Source organism: Apostichopus japonicus, chromosome 8, assembly GCF_037975245.1.
Source record: "Apostichopus japonicus isolate 1M-3 chromosome 8, ASM3797524v1, whole genome shotgun sequence".
NCBI classification, from domain to species: Eukaryota; Metazoa; Echinodermata; class Holothuroidea; order Aspidochirotida; family Stichopodidae; genus Apostichopus; species Apostichopus japonicus.
This window is the reverse complement of record NC_092568.1, coordinates 27,071,511-27,095,863: the sequence shown is the minus strand read 5'-3', so window position 1 is coordinate 27,095,863 and position 24,353 is coordinate 27,071,511. Positions and strand designations below refer to the sequence as shown.

The window sequence follows — 24,353 nt, the reverse complement described above, 5'->3', positions numbered from 1 at the left end:
CTATCTGTTCATTGTCAGTTCTATTCCTTTGCACTTCCGTTATTTCTACGTTAGCATCCGTCGAATATACGGTATATGTACTGCACTTCTACGTTTCATCCGTTCTTTGTCCGTTAATGATCCGGTGAGCAATAGCAATAATCAGAGACGAACGGAGAAATACAGTATGCCAAACGCATACAGAACGAACAAAACGCATGAGAAACTGATAAAACGGAAGCGTAACGGATTAGTAACGAATAAATAACGGAGACATTTTTCGGTGGATGTCCGTTCCAAGTTTTATGCATGTTCAAAATCGACACCGGACAAACCGGACCCTTCCGGTAATGAAACGTAGATGGACGGAGGAGAACCGCATACTAAACGGATACTAACGTACATCAACGGAGTGCCATTTTTTGTCTTCGTTATCTCTCCGTTATTGCAATCCGGTGAGATGTGACTGGGCTTTAAGGGGATTAGTAGACAAGCGATGGAGAGAAGAAAGAAAGAAAGAAAACTCAACAGTAGAGAGTGAATATCTGGGATGTTAATAGTACAAAGTAATCTGTTACTTCACCCGTCTTTCATCGCTCTCCATGCAACAAATGTTGTACGATATACCTGGGGTACAAAAAATCATTAACATTTTTACACAGTGCTTCACAGCGTTTATTGAACTTGACATGATGTGCTCCGTAATTAGTTTTATTGATATATGTGTATTTTAATTGTTCTTTGTTTTTCTCTCCAGAAAATGACAGATTTGACAGTGAGAGCTGACAGTTTTACTTTTCAAGGTTAGTGTTTGATTTTTTTTTCTTTCTGTGATGTCAAGGTATTTTGTTAAACATTGATGAAATTAAAGTAGAAAAATGTGACCTACTTATGATTGCATTCTTTCATGGGAAGTTCTGTAAATGCAGCTAGATATGTAAATGTACAAATGATATACTTATCTAACAGTTACCTACAGTATCCTATCCCTCCTCCATCCCTCCTACAGTATAAATATACATAGGTGTAGGAGCCCAGTTTGATTTGGGGGGGCTGTAACGACTTGCCCGCACGCATTCAACATCTTAATATACGTATCAAATAGGCATGCATTGTTGATTGCATCGCATGCCAATTACATACAATCAAATGCCGTGTTATTACCGTTCCATATTGGTTAGAAGTTTTTGGGATGTCGTTAAAATAATAAAAATATTTTTCTTTCAGTAGGTGCCCGAAAAATTCTCCTCATATTGCCCAAATTTTCGTAAAAATATTTCCTTGGGGGGGGGCTGCAGCCCCCCAGCCCCCCCTGCCTCCTACGCCTATGTAAATATATATGCAGTACTTTCTCTATGTAAATGTTAGTGTTGATAGTCGTAATCGATTAATCGCCAATAGTAGCGATTACAGTTTGGAAGTTCGATTAATCACGCTCAAAAACTAAGTTGCAATTACTTGACTTCAAGCTAGCACTACACATAATCTGCTTTTGAAAATATAGCCTTTTAGAACCTTTCAAAGACAACACTAAAGCCTAGCCTAAAACATTTTTATACTTTCTCTATGTAATTTATGTATGATCTACTTTAATATCTAGCAGTTACCTACAGTATCCTATCCCTCCTCCATCCCTCCTACAATCTGATACTTTCTCTATGTAATGTACATATGATATACTTATCTAACAGTTACCTACAGTATCCTATCCCTCCTCCATCCCTCCTACAATATACTGATACTTTCTCTATGTAATGTTCATATATGATATACTTATCTAACAGTTACCTACAGTATCCTATCCCTCCTCCATCCCTCCTACAATATACTGATACTTTCTCTATGTAATGTACATATGATATACTTATCTAACAGTTACCTACAGTATCCTATCCCTCCTACATCCCTCCTACAATATACTGATACTTTCTCTATGTAATGTACATATGATATACTTATCTAACAGTTACCTACAGTATCCTATCCCTCCTACTGTACATCCTCCTACAATATACTTATACTTTCTCTATGTAAAAAGAACATATGATCTAGTTTGTCAGTAACCTACCGTCTCCTATCCCTCCTACAGTTCATCCCTCCTACAGTATTAATATATACTTTCTCTACGTAAATGTATATGATCTACTTATCTAACAGTTACCTAGTATCCTATCCCATCCCTCCCAGAGTATACTTATACTTTCTCTATTCAATATACTCTACTTGACATCACAATTGGAAGCCAGTTAATATATCACACATAAATTCCCACTGTCCCAATCTGAAAACATTTGAATAAATTTTCTTCCCACCGCCCCCTTGCCTTCCCATCATCATAACAGTTATACCCACTTACTAGGCACCGACCAATTCCTGCTATTGCTATTAAATACTGCTCATCCTGTCAGTATCAGTGCTTTGAAGCAGGGCATGGAACAGAAGAAAATTGTACCAAATGTACTGTGGGAAGATGAGACATACAGCATGATTATCTAGAGCTACTTTAATATTACCAGTGACTGCTGCAGTTCCCATATTGTTAGGAGGGTATATGCATGCTCATGGCTGTTAATATGCAGGTTGGATTCAAATTGATCAGTTATACTATATTGTACCAACTGTACTGTGGGAAGAAGAGACATTTAGCAACATTATCTAGAGCTTGTTTAATATTACCAGTGGTCATACAAACTAGTGAAGTGCTGCAGTTCCCAGATTGTTAGGAGGGTATGTGCATGCTCATGGCTGTTAATATGCAGGTTGGCCACAAATTGATCAGTTATACTACATTGGCATCCAACAGTCTGGGTCAAAAGGCATGCTATATATTTACCTCTGAGTCATCCTCACATGAGCTACAAACATCTCTGTGAAATGGTAATTTATGTTTTAGTCATACATTTAAATCAGTTGTGTTATATGTCATCCATCATTCAACAATCTGCTTGATGGTCATCGACTCTCACCATTTATTAATTATATCAGCCTATGGGTTATATATATAAAACAACATTCTACTTCTTGAAACTTTCATTAGGACATTAGTCGCCCTGTAGCATGCATGACGCATTAGATTACCATTTACCGAACACATAGGAAATTGATTGATAGCAATATTCATGCAGAGTATTCCAGGTACATATAAGCCAATGTGTACTAAGTGAATGTAATCCATTTTCAGATCGAAGACATTCAGTTAATATTGACATATAGTTTATAATCTAACTGGTAGACCTACATGTTTAGCACAAAAGTTCAGTTGAATTTACTGTGCTCCTCGCTTACCTGTCTCCTCACAACCTTAGCACCACGTTCTACTATGCCTAGAATTTCATTATCAACGACATCGCACAATACATAAGTGTAAAGATACAGTATATATATAGCACCTGCACACAGGGACCATAGTGCTTCATAATAAAGAGACCAAATTCAGAACCTTCAAAACTGCTATACAAAATGTTAACACTAAAGTGTATAGTGTATCCCTGTTAATAGTCCAGCTCACAGACCTGTATTGAACACAGCAATTCAATGACTATGTATGTAAGGATTTTAGACATAAAATCACAAGCTTGCAGACCTACTGTATATACATTTCTTGTGATGTATTAAATGAGATACTGCTTTGTACAGACGGGTATTATATGGTAATAATATTTCATTATGATTTATCACACAATCTATCACAACCTATTTTACATAATACTGTAAGACCTTCATGCTACTGTACAATATGTGTATACAATTATCTCCTTTATGATGGTAATTTTGTCTTCAATTTCTCCCATTAACTAACTCATTTCCTCTCAATAATTGGACTTGTACAAGGGATAGGCAGATCTCTACACATAGTACAGTGCAAAGTACACTTCACTGCAGTCATAATTAAGTACAGTTTTGACAGTGGCTATATCAGTCTCAAGGATTCCTACCTCTCTCTTTCTCTCTCTCATTACTAATAATTGAACTAATTTCCTCATCAGCTCGTCCTAGCGTTCTATCTTGTGCAAACTCATAATTAAAATCCGGAGATAACAGTCAGAGCTATGAAAAGTAAGGTTGTCAAACAGTAGCACCTCTCTTAAGGTCTGTGTGTTTGTTTGTCTGGTGGCCACGTCAGATGACATTGAAATAATACTGTAGGTTGCTTTTTCCTATATTCTGGTGATATTACAGATATAGGCCTTTCTTGTCCATTTCTTCACTGAAATGAAAATAGTTAGAAATTAATATTAATGCCATTTAGGTTGTTACATAAATTTCTTTTATTGCTTGCCAAAGGCCAAGGAATCTATGATGTACATGGCAATGAAGTGTATATGCCTACTGTATGTGTGTATGTTGTACAGTAAATTGGATTGTAAACATAACTCAAAACGTACACCGCAGTTGAATTTCATACGTTGTGTGTAGATCCAGTCCAGAATTACTGTGCTTTTCTGCAGGTTAAAGGGCAGTTGAGGTCACCAGAGGTCAAAAATTGACAATTTTAGCACAATAAGTTGAATAGTAAATTTTTGATCAACTTCATTAATTAATCCTAAATATGTGGATGCAGATAAATTTGATAAAAAGCCTGTTTTTTTGTTTTTTTGAGGTCAAAGGTCATTTGAGGTACTCATGGATGCAAGTTCCTTGATGATCACGGAATGTCTCCCGTGGTCATAAGTTGGAAATCTTGAAATGCTGCATTAATTAACATCTTTCAACATGGCAAATAGTCCCCAAACCCTTGACTTTCTGCCTAACATTTAGCATTCCTTTGTGTTGTAATGCAGCCATCCTTGCTGTACACTATGCATCAATGCATTTTGGAGTATATGATGCATAGTGATAAGACCCTTTTAAACAAGAATTAACTTATATTTGATGTGCAAGCCTTGTTAGACTAGTACAGTATACTGTAGTCAGCATACAGTAGGTTATAATCTATGCTGGGTTTTGATTCGTTGCTATATAGGCAGAAGGAATCTATGCTATGGTTATGGTGTGTGTGTATGTGACACTTGCTCGTAAATGCTCTTTACTTCAGAAGTATATCTGGGGTACATTCATATTTGGTTTGAAGGTTCCCTCTTGGTAGAACTGGTTTGGGGTTGTTGTTGGTATGGGTCAAAGGTCATTTGAGGTCAGCACAAGTCAATGTCTGAAAACATTGTTCACACAATATCTCAAGAAGTAAAAGTTGCCGGAAGTTCAAACGTGGTGTGTAGCTTGCCTTTGGTCAGTAAATGATCTGTAGTGTTTTCCATGAATTTCAAAGGTCATTTGTGAAACAGAGGAAAAAGTGTGAAAAGTTGTAAACATGATATCTCAAGAAAGGTTGCCTGTGCAGTTCTTATATTTGGCTTGTGGATTTCCTGTAATTAGTTCAGTGAAACCTATTCTTTTTGTTGGCGGTCAAATGTCATTTGGGGTCAGCAGAGGGCAAAATGTGATATTATCAAAAGCACTATATCTCCAGAACCAGATCAAGAAATGAGCTTATATATGCATAATATGATAGCCTTGTGTATTGTATAGTTAGTACACAATTTGATGTAGGTCAGAGTTCATTTAAGGTCACCAGGTGTCAAAACTTGAATTTTATTCAGCTAAAAAATTTAAGGACAGATAACTCAATAAAAATAATGAATTTGAAAATTGCATAGAACGATGTCATTTTGACTGAACTTTCAGTGCAGTAAGCTGGAAAGGTCGAAGTTCAAATTTGGCAAGCAGTACTGAGACTCTAATTGTACACAAAACCATTGGCCTTAACCTGTTACAGTTGCCCTTATTTAGTGCTTGGTATTACAACAAGTACATTTAGTGACATATTGACCAAAATATGTGCCCAAATATGTGTGGAAGGTCATTTGAATTCAACAGCACTTGGTCAAAGTATGCGAACCTTATAAGCGTGCAATTACTTCTATGAAGAATGGCATTTCTGTGTCACTATAACTATCATAGGATTTGACCTTTCCTCTTGAAATGACTAACAGGATCTCCACTTTTACTAATGACTGTTATCATTGGTCATCAACATTCAGAAGGGTAATACCTAAGTTAATGACCAAGTAATATCTGGTATGATGTTCTGGTACTTTTACTTCAGGACACATTTTCTTCAGTTGTTCTATCAATCAGGTGATTCCATGTACAGTACAAAGGTATAAGGCAAGGAATCCCTACCTGCTGGCTAATTTCTGGTTACAGTATCGTTGGGAAACCTAACAGTAACAGTTAGTTGCCGTATCCATTGACATACAACGATAGTCAGTTCTGCTGTTAGAATGGCCGAAGGAGATTGTGTGTTCATGCCATTGGTGATAAGATCTTTCAGAGGTCACTAGTATTACTCCCAAAATATGCCAGAAATCCAGATAATGGTCACCCATTATCAAATTCCTACAAACATTTTACTGCCGTTACAAATGTAGCTTTCCGCACTGAGATGGTTAATGGTCTATTTTAACACTTCCTGAATGTCTGTAATAAAGGAAAGAAGAATCAAAACCTCCGGGAATGTACTTTTGAAATTTCTAGCTAAACTTTGCCGTCAATATATCGATGACCTTCAACACGTAACTAAAACATCCATAATCTTGCAAACTTGTACAGTCTTTCTAATTGTTATGGTAGCATGCATGCATGGAGGCGTGCATATCCATGCACTTAGCCTGCTATCATGTTGGGAAGCAATCTTCAAAGAAAGCTAACGTGGAAATATTTTGAAGCCATGATGACCAAGCGGTGAGAATTTATCTTTAGATGCATAAAATTGTTCCTAATATCACAATTTATTCTGGTGAGCATGCCTCCAAACCCCCTCCCTCCCTACCCCCACCCTCCTTCCCAGACCCCATCCATTTTGGGACTGCCATAATTGACAAGAATGGAGGCATGTGCCTAGAAATCCTGGCCACGTGCCTGATTATGTTGCCAATTCTAATGAATACTGTGGTGAGCTTTTCCACAGCCACAGTGATCATATCTTGCATGTACAGTAGTAGGGAATAATAGTATTTTTCCCTTTTTCTCTGTGTTTTCTCTAAAAGGTGAAAGGATAGATTCAAAGACAGCGGAATCGCTAGAGGAGATATTTCGAAGAGTACAATTTTCTTCCCTGGATATCGAGGGCTGTAATATGGAGGATGAGGTATAGATCCACATCTTTTGACTTGTTTTGACTGCTGCATCGTTCTAGTTTCTTTAAGAAATCATAAACCTGCAAGTTTCATTCAGATATGAATGATTTAGGATTAATGAAGCCATTGATCGCTGACCGGTGGTTATTGGTAGAATGCGGACAGTAAGATTCGGGATATACCAATCATCAGATTTAACTCATGGAGTTGCATCTTTGGAATGTTCTACCCTTCCTTTTTCGTTTTTTAATAAATAGATTATAGTGTCTTAAATTTTATTCCTACATAGTTTCACCAAGATTCAGAGAGAAGTAAGATGAGAATTGATCAAATATATTTTATCAACCCAAATATTGTTTATACATTTTTGAAATGAACCAAAACAAATTAGAAATTATTTTCAACTCTCTTGGGATAACATTTATATATTGGAAATGGAAAAGATAAGTTACAATGCATCTTACTGTACATTAAGACACAGGTTGGATAGTCAAACACTACAAACACACACGTATGCTGTTAATGCGTCTTTCCAGTTTTTCCCTCAGCAATTATCTTTCTTTCACGTGATTTCCACAGGCTGCTGTAGCATTGTTCGAAATGATCGAGTTTTATGAAACTGCGGTGAAAATCAGTATGTCTTCCGTGAAAGGGATCGGGATGAGAGGCTGGCAGGCTGCCTCGAAGATGATACGAAAGGTAACGGCTGTAAGATGAGTAGACTCGCTTAGATTACAAAGACAGTTCCCTTACCACTTTAGATGTAAGATGAGCTTGTGTATTTCCTACCATGGAGGGGAGGAAAAGAAAGAAACAAAAACGATAGCAGGAGGAACGGAAGCGGAATTTTGATTTATTTTCATTTGTATCTCTCAGAATTGAAGCCATGATTGGATTTCAGTTGTATATAGTTTTCTGGCAAAGAAATCTGGAGATTTAAGAACTTTAGCAGGATCTCTGGAATTTTAACAGATGATATCAGGATGGAAATACTTGAAAGGGAAAGAAGAACTGATTGTCTGTACAATACCTATATTCACTTAAAATTGACTTGATTCTTTCCTTACCGTTCTCCCGTCCATTCGCTCCTCGGGTTACCATTGGTAACATTGTCTCACACTGCCTGCTGTGCCCCCAACTCCACATTGGTAACATTGTACAGTATCACACCACCCCCCCTCCCACCTCACCACCTTGCGGACCCGTTCAAGTTGCTGGCAGTAGTATCAGGACGGAAAGCTTGAAAGGGAAGAACAAATTTGCGGCTATTTGGGATCCATCTTAAAGTATCATGGGTCCTGAAAATCATGATTTTGTCCTATTAATGCAGCATTTTTATTCCTTGCGGGCGGCGAAAGGAATCTATGAGATGGTGATGGCGTGTGTGTACAGTATGTGACACCTTGGCTTGTAAACACCATTACTCAATAGTAATTAGTGAGTTAACTTCATATCTGGTCTGTGGATGCACATTATAGCGTAGAAGAACCATATTGTTTCCTGCCCAGTTCAAAGGTCATTTGAGGTTTAAGTCTAAAAAACTTGTAAAGAGGATGACTCACAACCATAACGTGAATGAACTGTATATTTGGTATATTGATGCATCCATATTGACTAGAAGAAACTCATATTTTTCTATTGAGGTGGAAGGTCATTTGTGGTCATCAGAGGTCAAAGTCCGAAAATCTTGTGAGCATGTTAAACTCACAATGTAGAGGTTGGATGAAGTCCATATGTACTACAAGGACGCACCTTATTGAATAGAAGAACCTTATTTTTTACTGTGGAGATCAAAGGTCATTTGTGGTCGACAGAGGTCAAAGTCTGATAACCTTCTAATAAACTCTATAACTCAAAAGCAATATGGTGGATGAACTTCATGATTAGTAGTATTTTGATGCCCCTTATTGAGCAGAAACTTAATATTTTCTGTGGAGGTCGAAGGTCAATAGAGGTTAAAGTGCTGAAAACATATGTAAATCCCTAAAACTCAAACCATTTCTTTGATGAATGGCTCTTCTATGTTACTACTGTCACAGGATTTGACCTTCCCTCTTTTAAGTGGCTGAGAGGGTTTTTCACATACTCTAATAACTGTTATCGATCATCAAATTTTCAGAAGAGTAGTACCCTTTGCAATGGTCAAGTTATCTGGAACTCTTTGCTGATATTCTGGTACAGTACTTTGACTTTAGGACACATTTTTCTCAGTTGCTCTATCAATCAAGGCGATTCCTAAACTTACAGCATAAGGCAAGTAGTCACTAAGCCTGCTGGCTTCACTGGTGATCATCCCCTCACTTAATACAGCAATCACTCTCTCTTCCAAGATTGATTGGTTTTTATGGTCTCCTTGCCATCCCAGCTCTACCTTCACATAACCATTTCATCTCTCCCTTACCGATATTACCAATGTATCTTGATATCGTGTGGTCTAGATTAAACAACAAATTCATAATTGTTACATTGTGCCTCTCCTCTTCCCCACAGAGTTCATGCCTTCAGAGTTTAGATATATCTCGAACATCTTGGTCAGAACACAGCGTTCCAATTTTATGTCGAGCGATACGTGCCGATACTTGTCTGCTCGCGCTACATCTGGAGGCGTGCAACTTGGCTGGCAGGCCTCTGGTCTTACTCAGTAAGTGACTTCTTTGTTTTATCTGTCAAGAAACATCAGCGAACAACTACATCAGGTTGTCATGAACAGTTAATCTTCACTGTCAATTTCAAAATTAACACATTTCGGAGTTTACATTGCCAAAGTTGTCACAGGAGTCCTTAATGCAAGAAGAGTTTGAGTGGAATGCCCAATCCCAGAGCGATGCAAATCGTTTTCTTAACTGTTGAAATGAAACTGAAAATAAACATGAAAATTTGTCGGTACAGTATTGTGTCTGATTTTATGTGAGCTCAGTAACGTAACTAAAACTTGAATTCGTCATTACATATATTGGAGCCTGGTGGTTGGCTGGTAATTCTAGAAATGTGATAACCTGTTTAGGGTCATATAAAAACCACCGCCGGTGACCAGTGAACGTACAAACTTTTGAAATGTTCAATATTGAAGAATTTTTCTTTGCAAATTGTCAGATTCAAGCACCAGGGGTGCACTCTGTACAATCATAACACTTGGGTAATACACTAGTGCTGTGCCGTTTACACGTTTAAACGTGTAAACGAACGAAACATCGTTTAAACGTTTAATAAAACCTTATGAACTTTTAAACGAAACTATGATATCAACTGAAAATTAAATTATTGGCAAAAATCGCGTATCAATTCCCGTGTTTATTTTGTCTACTACGCGAAATAACAAAACAACTTACGATCAGTTGAATCATAAACCGCGAACGTAATCCTACTTTTGTCCCCCCCCCCGATATGAATGGCTTAAACTTGAACGCTGTTATCCTTTTGTGAAAACTTCCTGATTCGCGGCACAAGTGTACTTTATATCGAGCCGACAGCGGCGGCGCAGATAATCCAGTCAATGCATGTTCAATCGAAATGATTACAATCCCTGTCCATCACTTTGAACTCTCCGACCAGACAATACCGGGTCGAATACTCGACTTTGTAATAGTTGTTCAAATACATGATCAAAGGAAATGTATCGATTGGAGATCGTAAAAAAACTCTGAAAATCAGTAGAAAAATTACCAATTGTGTACGAAAGTAAGTTGGTACACCTTTCAAATTTTACGAAAGATCCAGCAAAACACTTTCGAAAAATTCACGCGAAACTGGCAAATCGTGCTAAATACTACTAATGTCATGTATACAAGGCTCTAGTACACCCATTTATGAATAAACCGTAATACCACATCTAGTGTTAAGCGGGGGGGGGGGGAGAAAGTATTTTCTAGAATTTTCAAAAATACGAAAAAATAATATCCTACCACAGTTAAGTGTATAGCAAATAGCCTAACCACCTCGTCTGTTACGGATCTCACGTAACTACAAAAACACAACCAATTGTATTTTGCGAACTTGACGTTTTCTACAAGAACATGGAAATAATGTTAAGCATTAGTTAATCATGCCGTGTGGCCTAAAACATATTTTATTACAAGGTTTACTTTCATAAAGATGACCATAGCTTGATATCTTGGCTGCGTGTATCAACTGTGCCTCATGTATCATGGGGAATACTCTATGAAACGTTTCTTGGAAACGTGCCAAAAATGTTAACAAACAGGTGTTAGACGGGATGAGCGCGCAGTTGTTTGGCAAGATATATGGGAAAATTCTGAGCACATATAAAGTATCCTACCGTAGTATTTAAGTTAGGTTAAACCGTACTGCAGTTGTAATCTGATGTACGTTTAGTGCGCGCTATTCATTGTTAGGCATTCTAGGAACGGGGCTTTGCCAAACGTTTTTTGTTTCATAATATCGGAGGTTCTGTAAGTTAAACTTTTTAAAGATTGTAAAACAGATTAAATCTCTTTTCATTTTTTAACAAAATACAGCTACTCTAACTTGTCATTTAAAATTTTTCATCTGCTTCGTGACAATTTAAATTCAAAAAGTTGTCAGTATTTTGCATCCTCAACGGCGAATTTTTTTATCGCCAGACACGCAAAAAATTTCTTTTCCTTTTCCGGGGTCTTCGCCCCACCAGGGCCCTAGGGCGGTCCCCTGGACCCCACGCCTTTATACTCGGCGTTTTCTCGCGATATTCGCGAACGTTTAAACGTTTAAACGAACGAAAAATCGGCCGTTTAAACGTTTAGGTCTTTAAACGAAAACTCACAGCCCTATAATACACGCTCATTGACAGTGATACAATGCCAGTTTATACGCATTCACACACCAGTAGAATCACTGTGGGCGAGTGGTACAGACTTTGTTCTGTGACACAAGATCTGGGGTTCGATTCCTACCTGCCGCGGATGAATCCACATGAAAAGACAGAAACTGGTCGTGAGTGGAGTTTTTCTGGTGTGTTGATCTTTATTTATTTACTATTTATCTGTTATACCACTTGCTACACATCTGGAGGACAGATTGTGGTATCAGTGACATATTGGTCCAGTGGTATCTTCATTTGATATTATTTTACTAATAATGTTACGAAAACTGGCAGTTTAAATTTAATGAGAAAATAAGCTATGATGTTTATACTTAGTTTGATCAATTGAATCCATATTTGTGGACAATACTTGGTTAGTTTGGGTAAAGTTGATACACGAAAGCTAGTAACCAAATGCCAATATATACCTCAGTGGTATTAATTAAAGAATATTGTAAAAATTCAAATTGTACAATTCGAGTAAAATTTAAGTCAGAAATAATACTATGCCATTAACATCATCTCCCTTGGGAATGTAAACTAGGCAACCCTTTTGTAATAAAATACTAAACAGCAATGAACAATTCCTATGATAGTTTCATTTTTGCTGGTGAACTGCATGCCCCCATTTGTGCCAAAAGTCAAGTAGAAAACCAAAATATTGCCAGGATTATTTAAAAAAATAGGACGACCTGTTCTCAAATATCACTCTTCATGCTCCTTTTCTTCACCCTATTTTTTTCGTTGACATTTTCTTTTATTTTAGTAATACTATAACAACTTTCTGACATTTTTAGAGTAATGACAAGAAAGATACAAAAAGCAATTACTTTTCAATTTATCCTTTTTGTCTACAAATGTAAGTCATTAACTCCACGTTACACGTTTTGACATTTTTCGATTGACTATTTTAGAGAAGTCTCACACCTCGTAGAACCTTTGTAATATATTAAACCTGAAGACTATAACATAAACTGGCAGAGGGAAAATGATAGAGAGAGAGAGATTTGTGATGGATGGTTGATGGTTTTTCATTCTTAATTTATAAACATCTCATCCTGATGGTAGGTAAACTCAAACGAAGTGAGGCGTGAATAAGGTATCGTACATCTCAAAGTTTGATATTGATTGACAGATTTAAGAACTAACTACTTCACCGCGGGAGGCATGAGGCAAAAAAGTACAGGTTCATAAAAACAAATATTGTACTTGAAGTTGATCTTTTTATTCTTGCAACAACCAAAACTCCTCCGCCAATCCCCCCCCCCCTCAACCTCTTCCCTGCACCACTATTTTCCCTCTCCCAAAAGCAGATTAATGAAATAGATAAGTTTAATCAGGTAATGAAATATTCTGGGATCTGGACATGATATAGTGTAGATTACATATAATTTATTGCCTATGAGTGCATGCTGAAACGATTTACAGTAGCGTTGTTTATACATGTAACTCTGTTGCACATATTTTAACTGTATGTAGCTTGGTATGGCACCACTGTAGTGGCACTGAGTCGAAAGGAATGGAATCCAAGACGGTTAAAAATTGACAAACCAGGGCTGGGTTGCTTTTCATGTAAATCATGGTCCAATTTTCCACCAGCTTCATATGCAGTAATATATTCTGTCATATTTATATTACGATGGTATGCATGAACTCTATAAAGTATAACTATCTGATTGCAACAAGAGGTGAGATTAGCTAGCCTGGTTACAGCCTTAGCAATTACTGTAAAATAACAGGGAATCCCTGCACATTTGTTGTTATCATCTCCCCTCCCCCACCCCCCCCCCCATCCCTAAACTAGTCTGCCTACGTTGAACCCAAGCAAGTAGATCAGAGAGTTTGTTGACCTTTCAAGTAGCCAATCAGAGACATTTACATATAGAATGCTATTGTATTTATTGGATAAAGTTGAACAAAATTCAACTCTTGGTCAAACCTAAACAAAATTCAAGTGAATAACTGGGTGGAGGGCAAGATTGTTGAGATTGAGGGTGTACTGTACATGCAGTCTATTTTGACAGCTATAATACTGCCTTGCATGATCAAAGACAGCATTTAGGGATTTCAAATAAACTATGTGTAGCAATTAATATTGGATACTATGCATGCATGTGCTTGACACTTCACTTTATGAATAAAAAGGGAACATGACTTGATCAGCTGAGAATTAATAGTACCTGATGTAACAAAACCATCAAAACACTTAACTGAGCATTAATAGTACCTGCTGCAACCAAAACCATCAAAACAATTGCTGAGCATTAATGGCACCTGTTGCAACCAAACCATCAAAACACTTGCTGAGCATTAATAACACCTCATGTAACCAAACCCTCAAAACACTTGCTGAGCATTGATAACACCTCATGTAACCAAACCCTCAAAACACTTGCTGAGCATTGATAACACCTCATGTAACCAAACCATCAAAACACTTGCTGAGCATGAATAGCACCTGCTGCAACCAAACCATCAAAACAATTGCTGAGCATTAATGGCACCTGTTGCAACCAAACCATCAAAACACTTGCTGAGCATGAATAGCACCTGCTGCAACCAAACCATCAAAACAATTGCTGAGCATTAATGGCACCTGTTGCAACCAAACCATCAAAACACTTAACTGAGCATGAACAGCACCTGCTGCAACCAGACCATCAAAACACTTGTTGAGCATGAACAGCACCTATTGCAACCAAACCATCAAAACACTTGCTGAGCAGTAATAGCACCTTTTGTATCATAGTTATATTGCAACCAAACCATCAAAACACTAAATGCTGTAGAAGAATGAAGTTTCTGTCAGGTATAGTTTTTCTTCCAATTTAAGCATTTTGCTTGTAAAATATTAAAAAGAGCTCATTTTATACAGCCTAAATTTCAAGTCTTTTCTATCTTACAAAGAATGGGGTTGGGAGGTGGAGGGGGGGGGATGGAATGAAAGGATTTATATCAGATGTAATGAAGGAATTGTTGTTCTCTTCATACTTTGAATTTTTGCTCTAGATTGCTCAAGAGGAGAAGTGGTCCTGTATCATTTAGTGTGCATGTGTGAATTAACATTCATGAGTGAATATGAAAACAGACACACGGTAAAATGATCGAGACAGACCCTTCAAACTTCCCTTGATATTCGTGATTATGGAACATAAGTTACGGATCTCCGCAAGGAAACAGTTATCAGTGTAAAGAAACCAAATATCCGTGCTTGTTGGTATAGAGTTAATTCATCTCCGTATCTTGTGTAGTTTACTTTGTTTCTTCACTTACCTGTCTGCTTACAACTTACACACTCTGACTTCACTATGTCTAGAGTGACCTGGTGACCCTGTGTTGACCTGTCACCTTCATTCTACTTACCTCCTCATTCTACCATCCAAAGTATCTAACTGGCTGATTGTAACTATCTAACTAGATATTTGTGTATTTTGGGAGTTGATAACCATCCTGCTGTAATTTGGGGATTCGGGATTCTACCAGTCTGACCCGCTCCTCACCCTCATGATCAGTTTCCTCCCAGTTTTGTGGGCATCTTCTGGCCGGGTTTTCCCGCTATTGTAAAAGACGTTTTTGTATAAAGGTACTAGTTGTGCAAATTTAGCCGTGTTTCCCTCCCTTCCCCCCTTTCATTCAATATCATATGTCATACTGTACTTATTAAACCTGTGTTTGTGGTTCTCTACTTTCAGTTATTTATTTAAAAAATCTGTCTCTGTATATTTTTTTATAAGTGTCAGGATTTGTCACTTGCGCTTCCTGCTACCTAGATCTATGTTTATTTTTTACGTTTTTATAGGTTAACTTACTGTACATTTTTGACATAAAAATCATTGTAAGTTAGTAGCTCCAGTTAATTGTGATGTCATCAGCGCACATGTTCTGCATAATCTTTACAAACCTTTTGTAATCTCTTAGTGGTTTTTGCTCTTAAAATTTGCTGAGGGACTGCCATATCGGTCCTATTCTGTCTTCGAAGCTTGTGCCGTGAGGTTTAGAATGATCACTATTAGCATCCACAACTTAGTTTGTAAATATTTTGAAACTTACATTCAAAGTATTGTAAACCAAACTAACCATTTTACGCTCACCTCAAGCAGCATGTTTTCTTTTGAAACTGTACCATTTGAACCTCAAACTAGTCAAACGCGGCACGTGTCTGTATGTTTGCACGTTCACCCGACAACGTGTACGCATGCCGGCGAGCCTTGTCATGCTAATACGTCACGTCGATCGGGAGATGATGCATACAAGGACCGGTATGACGGCGCCCTCTATTGAAACGCTTCAAAAGTCTCATCGTAAATAATGTCTTCCGGTTATTGGAATTAATACTTGACATACTAACTGTATATTTTCAGCCAAGAAACGAAAGATATATTGGACAATGTTGACATCAATAAAATAGGTGATAGTCTTCTTGTTTAGAGCAAGTGATACATATTTTTTTTATGACTGAATTAGTGGAGAGGGTTGACGTCGAGTTCAATTCTAAAGTAGATGTTTTGCGAGAGAAGAACTGACCTTTCTTGAGCTGTCCAGTCTTCATACAGATAGTTATCAATCGAAGCATCTCGTTTTTGGAAAACTTAATCAAAGAGGAATATAATGCATGTTTGAGTATGACGCGCGTGCAGGTTAAAAGTTTCCTTCTAATTTATTCCACTGGGTAGCATTTAGAAACGTATCTCATGCCAATTGTTACCACATTTCGCCCTCGGGACATGTTTTCTGTTTATTCCCTATGCTGTTCAAAATATTGAGATTACATGGGACATATGATATTCACAAGAAATGGGAAAGGAAGCAAAGATTGATCAGTTAATATGTATTCATGGGGGGGGGGGGTGCGGGCGGAGGAAGTCAGCAACATGAATCGTGTTTGTACTTGAAGTAGTCAAGTATTGCACTTTACCTGCTCCATGTTCTGTATCTCTGTATGCACTTGAACTATGGAATAGACATAGCGTACTGTATAGTGTTATCTGTGAAGTATTACCAAAACCATATATTAACTGGCAGTATGGATTTTATTTGTTATAATCACTTCAACATTTACTATTTGATTATCTGAGATCATTTTTTAATGGTAAGAAAGGGGTGTTGAGTGCATAACGTGTTCTGAATTCTGACTATTTATTTGCGTATGTGGTTAGTTTGACTGACAGGTGGTTTCTACGGATGTGCTTTTATTCGATGAGTCATGTTGTAGTTTATAGCAACTCATGTTTTTACATATTGTGTTCGTAAACACATTTCTCTTCCTTTCCGCTCCATTTTGCTCCATTATGTTGGCACTTTGTACTCATTAGTTGAGGACTCACAGATAACTATCGATCCAAAGGAAAAAAGCCAATTTTTTTCCATGAAGACTATTTGGATGATTCTACGAACAGGAATTTGAAAACTTTTTTTTCCCTTTTCTAAAGCTTCGATAAGAAATAACACTGCATATCAATACAAAGACGATAATGCCTTGAAAAGAACAGATTGAGGTAAAATGAGTTCCACAAACCAATGTAAAGTAAATCGTATCAATAGGGTATTAACAACCTTTGTCTCTTTTGCTGGTATTGGGTTCAAACAAATACCATTTAACAATTGTAGATTAAATTTTAATTTGTAAAAGAAGACATTAAAGGCTGGTTTTTCATTTTTCTGTTAACAGCAGAAAATGAAATAATGATAAGGATAAGGATAAGGAAATTATAAGGATGACAAAGTGAATTTTTATACCCGAAACAAATACCTTGCTTTGTATAACAGAACTGCTTGGTAAGTTATTTCATTTCAACGTCAAGAATAAAAGTAGAAGTGAAGGTGCAATTCCAAATTAGGTGTTCCTAGGTCTCATTTTCAGTATTACAGAATGAACAGAGAGGTGATTAATTTTTCTTCCCATCAAATTTACAAGTCTATTGGTTGGTAAAATCCTGGTTAAAAACCTAAACTGAAAGTAACGGATCTTCACTTCATTTACTGACAACCATGGCATCTTAAAAATCTACTCCCAATCATCGGGGTTAAAGTCGTTAAACAGAGTATTCCACTTTCTAATAAGCGTGGGAGTTTTGGCTACTTTTTCCAGATAATGACGAGAAACAGCTTGAGAAAATAATCTATATGCTTCAGAGCTTTATTAAAATACGAGTTGTCTAATAAGTCTAAATAGGTGTCACGGTTTCCTCTAAGGCCACCGTGTATCATACAGGATCTCGGAATAGCGTTAACCAATCCCCAATAACGAGTGAAGGGGTGATTGGCTTTGAACCTGTCAAATGTATATGGTACACTCCTGATCAAAATGATCATAAACATATAAAATACCTCCACCGTGTGAATGTTGATCAAAAAACAATCTCCTTTATTAATCTTTATGCAAGAGTTATTCCAAATCGATTGACGCTTAAAATCAGCTGGGCTATTGTAGGTGTACTATATGTTGCATCGCACCATAAACGAACAACTTGCCTAACAAATAGGTTAGTTATACGAATATCGAGGGCGGCGCAATTACAATGAAACAAAACATCTTTACCATACTTGGCAAGATTAAAGTCAAGGAATGTCTTCCACGACCCTTTTGAATTATAACAATAGCTCCAAATCCATGTACATTTGAAACTATTTATAAAGCTCTTAACATGGATGGCCTTTAAACCGGTTGTGTTAATGTCATTTATCAAAACAGGACGCTTTACTTTATCGGGCTTACCGTACCAAGTGAAATAAAAAGAAAACACTTTCCAACTCTTTAATAAATGAAACGGGAGGATTTAGTAGAACCAAAAAATGAAAACCAGCTGCGAAAGAGCAAAAGTAATATGGCCTATAGAAGTAAGATCTCTACTCGACCATGAGCTGAGGTCCTAAGCGGAGGCAGCTTGTTAGTCTCGAAAGCTTCTAAATATCATTGATTCTAAATAGATCACTCCCTAAGAAAAAATCCCAAGAAAATGGATAGAACCAAAGTAATATCTATATTTTGACTATAAGGAAAAAGAAGGCAACTTGTTAACAAAAAGGCCCAGGGGAAAAAGATCCGACTTAGATGTGTTAATAGTAAGGCCAGATGTCAAGCTGAAGCCATTGAGTAAGTTGAGAGTTTCATGTACAGTAAAAATATTTCACTCTAGTCAAGGAACACAACAGGTATCATCGGGTATTGTAAAATCTTAACTTGATTATGCCCAACTTTAAACCCATTATGAGTTTATGACATTGTTTGAATTAGAAAAAGACAAAATTTCAGCAAAAGGATGAATAAAAAGGGGCTTTAAAGGACAACAATGTCCGACACCTCTTTTGAATTTGGAAAGCCCTGAAGAGTAACCATTGTTGCAAACAGAAGCTGTACTATTTATTATAGAAAAGATGTATCCAATTTTTAGTAAATACCAAAGTTGAAAAAGCTCAGTGTTGAGTGCAGAAATCTCCACTCATTTGTATCCAAAGCTATTTTGAAATCTAAAAGAAAAGAAAAAAAAAAGTTTACAAATTTTGAAAGAAAGATTTACAGTATCGCCATTGGAGTCTCGTTGATTTTAAAGGTTTGGTGAAGCTTCTGAAGGCAGCAACTATCATAGTTCAAAAATACCCAAACCATTAAGTTTTGGGATTCCGTCAATGTATTATTAAATATCAAGATTTAGTCTCTATGACCCTCCTTCCCCTCCCCCTCCCTCATCCCCTCCCTTATTCCCTTCTACCAATTGTCGACTACAGTACATTCTTAATTAAAACACTATCAAGGTTTATGTTTCCCAGCATACTGTATACCCTCCATCTTGCTACATCCACAGTATAATTCTCCTTATTTTACTGAAACATTTCTTTGATCAACTTCGGTCCTACCTTGAAAAATCTCTGCATCAGACTATTTTAAATCTAGATCTATATCAAAATATGATGTCTTTAAGCAAAGGTATATTGTTTTATTGATTTTGTGCAATACTGAAATATCCAAAATCCCTGAAACGGTCATATTATCTTTAAAATTGCTGAATGCATTATCATTTTTTCAAAGATTTTGAGGATGCATGGGAAAATCCATGAAGATGTGACTGCCAAAAATCTTAATGGAATTTACAAGGACCAAAGTTTCTCCTTATCTCTGAAAATACTTTCAAACCAATTATTTAACCTATTGTCCGGTATATTGGACGGACTTACAGTAAAACAACTTAATTTCAAAATTCTAGTTTGTTTTTCTTCCTTCCTTCCTTTTTTATTTTTTTCTCCCGTTTGTACATTTTTCTGTTTTTCAACACTGTTATCTCCATAGGGTATGTCATTAATTCTTACAGTCAACATTCCTATGCGGAATAATTCAGAATGAGAGATCCATTTGTTTGATATTCCATATACAGTCCTTCAGGGAATCTTGTCTCAGGCTTGAATGTGATTAGTAGTACTGCTTTGAAGCCTGCCCTATGGCACCTTTTGTCTTTGTTTTCTTGTTGTGGGATGTAATCATCAACCTTCAGCTAATTTGGATCGTTACGATGCACTTGCAATTTGGGGAGAAATAACAAATCTTTAGGGATTCAATGCGTTGAAATGGTTACAGTATTGGGTTATAAAGGAAAGGTAAATATCACAATATCATATAAGAAACATAAAAGACAGCAATAAGGAATACCCAACACAAAACATTTCAAAGGATGAAGTGACCCTGAACATGCAAGCTGCTGCTTCATCAAGAAATGACTCTTTCTTGGATTCAAAATCAGTCACCAACAGTACTCTTCTGTCATTATCTATTAAAGAGGCGTTCGGTTCGGATGTCTCGCCAACGTTCAATTACAGACAAATTGATGGTTTCGTTTACTCTCCATGTGTCACATAATGTACCTGATAGCATATCAAAGGAGTAAATACTGCCTTGATGTACCAAGGATGGATGTAGCTATTAAACAGAGGAGAAGTTAACAAATAGAACACTCTTTGACATGAAATCAAAGAAGCCAACTCTCTTCTACATTTTAAAATCATATGAGAAATGAAGAAAGCTTGAATGCCAGATCTGTCGATGAAACAAACCCCTGAATGCCACTTAATGATTTTGTAGGTATGGCGCCAAACTTGAAGGACTATAAAATGCTATCTGGGTTGTCTGCTTCTAGATATTTTTTTTTTTTTTTCAATTTAAACATGATTGTGTTTTATGGAAGGATATTTCCAATTGCGTTATATAACAGTTCAAAAAATGGACACACATATTACGTATCATTTCTCGCAACTATGGCTTTCTTTATTTACTCAGTACTTTGGACTCTTGAAGTGGGTTGAAGTGGGTTAGGTAGGATCCATGCAGAGTTAATATTAGAAAGTAGAGCAATGTGTACAAAAGCTATGAACAGTGATAATAGTGAGGACACAGGGAAGTGTGTTGCTCATAAATATTCATAGCAGTTAAATTTTGGAAATGCGTTAGTATCAAGTTGATTTCCATCAATGTTTCTTTGGCACTTATTGGAGTTAGTGCTTTATAGAATCTCTTCCTTTAAAAGATTTTAATTCTAAATTTCAAGTTTTAATTGTGTCCCAGAGTCTTCCTTATAATTAATTGTACATTTCAAATTTCACAAACAATGGCTCAAGACTTGAAATATGTTAGAAAAATTTGTCACAAATTTGGGCCAAGTAGTATACAGTATAGCCTGAATGATTGTAACCTATAACGGTTACTTACTGTAAAAAAAAGACGTTTGTTGGAGAAATTCCAGAACTAGAACAGAAATACAACCTAGAAGACATGCTTGACATCATCAATTCTGAACTTTTTAGTGTATAAAGACGCTGTGCATTGCACACAGATCTTGCCTTGACAGTTATTTTCCTATTTAAAAATACTTGCGTGGATCTGATGTGAAATTGCATAATTCCATTCATCGTCTTCTAAGAGTATTCTATGCTGGATATTTGCTCGAATCCCCCCGCTTTGCATTTTATCTTGCCTCAGTAGCTGTTGGCAATTGTGTCCAATTATATCAATGCATTGTTCGTGAGGATGCACAAATCCTCGTTATTGATTAAGGTCTCATGCGCGTAGAGGCCGTTGCCACTACTGTTTCAGTAATCGCCGACCTTCCCTCCCATTTGTCTGCTTGTTAAAAATGTTGCAAATCACAGACTGGATCTAGGTATAAGAAAATACCTCTCCGCTATTGGCTAAGCTGAAGAAGGCTAGAGTCTAGCGGTTCTGTGTACCAGGCACATTGTACACCATCTCATTATACTGTATATAGTAGCCTGTTTGATATACTTCTCTATGTAACCTTTCCTCGGTCAGTTTTTATCTGTACATAAATATTACAACTTTTCATCCCCAGAGAAATGATTTTTTTTTTTTCGTCTTTCTTTTTTTTTCTTGTGGCACAGTACATTAAATGGATAATAATGTGCAGTTAGCCATGTACAGTGGTTTGTATATTTTCTTGTGTGTTTTCTTTATGAAGCTTGAGGTTGCCTCAGTTGTCTGATAAACTGGATGTGACAGGTCCTGCAGACTGGGGGAAGGTCTGCTAAGTGTCAGCATTGAGACCCTCTGTAAATGGTAGCATAATTAGACTTGTAACAGCATGGTTATGGAGTAGGATGTATCCAGAGGTGGGGGGAGGGCAGGGGAAGGGGGGGCAGGGGATGTTCACATTCTTACTGTTGCTTTGACAAGAGTTTCGTCACCAGTCTTGAATTCAATATGCAAACTTCAAAAATTCTTGAATCTTGAAATTGTAAAGGCATTGATTAAATTTCGAAAATGAATTGTAAAGTAAAAAAATAAAACCTTAAAGTTTGCGAGAAAAAAAAAATTGAACTTTTCAGAGTTAAGTCCATGTTCATATGTTAAACACATTATGGCGTGATATATATAAACAATGTGATTCACTGGGCTAAATAGTTTATTAATTTGATGTTCTTTGTAATGTTCTTTGAGATAGTTATATTTTGTAACTAGAATCACCAATTAACGACCTCATCTGTGTTTATATGCTATATTGTACTATGGCTAAGTTCAGTTCCGGACAGAAAAAAAAACGTTCAAGATTGAATCAATTTCTTGAATATCCTACTCTTGAACTTTCACCTTCAAAATCGTAGTGTCTATAAGTTTGAACAATTTTAATCTTACTCTTATTAATACTCAGTACGTTTGGAACAAAACTTGCAGAGCAAACTGAGAAAGCTGCAACTTTTCAGTGAAATTCTTTTGTACTTTGTGTCTCACAGATCTAAAAATGAATTTCTCCTTGGTTCCCCAATTAGTAGTCATTCTTAATTAGGAAAAGAAATATGACTTAGGATGTCATACTTAAGAATAACGTTGAAATTTTACGTCAAAAATTTTTTTTACCTCCTGCTGTTACTGTATAAGAAGGAAATGAAAAGAAAAAACTTGGATCATCAAATAGTGGAAGACTGTCAGCATATTGCTTTATATTTATATATGTATTGTTTTTCAAAACAGTAATTGGTTCTGTGAAGGTTGTGTAACCCTTGCAGGCTTCAACTCATCAGCTTCCTGGATGGCAAAGCTATAGGAGGCTCATGGCTTTATTGTTTCAGGATTTGTTTTGAAAGATTGTCAAGAAAAGAATTAATGACAAGCAGGAATTGAGAATTTTATATTACATTTAGGTGCCTATGGCTATCAAAATGTAATTTAAACAGAAATACGATACTTAAAGGAAACCCCTTTTCTTTGGGTGCTTTAACTTTCTTTTTATCTACTAAGTTTTTAATGTTTCAATTCATAAGAGTAATGTCCTTGGTCATTTGGTGGATATATTTGTGGACATATTTGTGGATATATTTGTCTCTTGACAGAATATCCATGAACAAATGAGTGAATTGATTATCGACTACAGTATAGCAGTCTTACCATTCTTGTTATTTATCTTCTTATTTATCATGTTATTTGTCTTACTATTTATCTTATTTATGTTATTAATCTGCTGAATATGTGACAAAATGTTGCAATTTTGCTTTATTCACAATTATCAAGTACTGTAAGGAGAGTTCTTTGCCCTCTCTTCTAGCAGGTCCACAAAAGTACACATCCTCCCTCCCCCACCCCCATTCTAGAAATGGGACAAACTTTAAGCGGTTCCCTTCCTCCTCTTCCCAAATTATAGTTGCACTATTATCTAGAGGCCAGGAAAACATAAATGTATGTACAGTATGTGTTTTGTGTGCAGTGTCATGACATTTCATTGAGCGGAATATAATTCCCGCTTTGTCCGTCAAAATGCGTAAATCAGGGATTACAGTGGTCTACATTTGGGACCTCAGACACTTGTAATATTTCTTTTAATGCTCTCCAGATGTTTGGTCAACATATTTAATTATCTTGAGACAATTACAATCTATCGTCGTCTTGATATTGTGTGTGAACAACTCTCTTAAGTGTCCGTTATTTTTGCCTTCTTGATTGACAG

The 24,353-nt window shown here is 36.6% G+C and overlaps 1 protein-coding gene across 1 annotated transcript in view; it reads left to right on the top strand.

Annotated features, from left to right (window-relative positions):
* LOC139971375 (uncharacterized) overlaps positions 1 to 24,353 on the top strand; it is a 61,925-nt gene that overhangs the window by 27,943 nt on the left and 9,629 nt on the right. The window contains exons 3-6 of the mRNA XM_071977747.1: positions 737 to 782; positions 7,026 to 7,126; positions 7,695 to 7,814; positions 9,606 to 9,756. Coding sequence (XP_071833848.1) covers positions 737 to 782; positions 7,026 to 7,126; positions 7,695 to 7,814; positions 9,606 to 9,756 — 418 coding nt within the window. The remainder of the gene's footprint in view (positions 1 to 736; positions 783 to 7,025; positions 7,127 to 7,694; positions 7,815 to 9,605; positions 9,757 to 24,353) is intronic.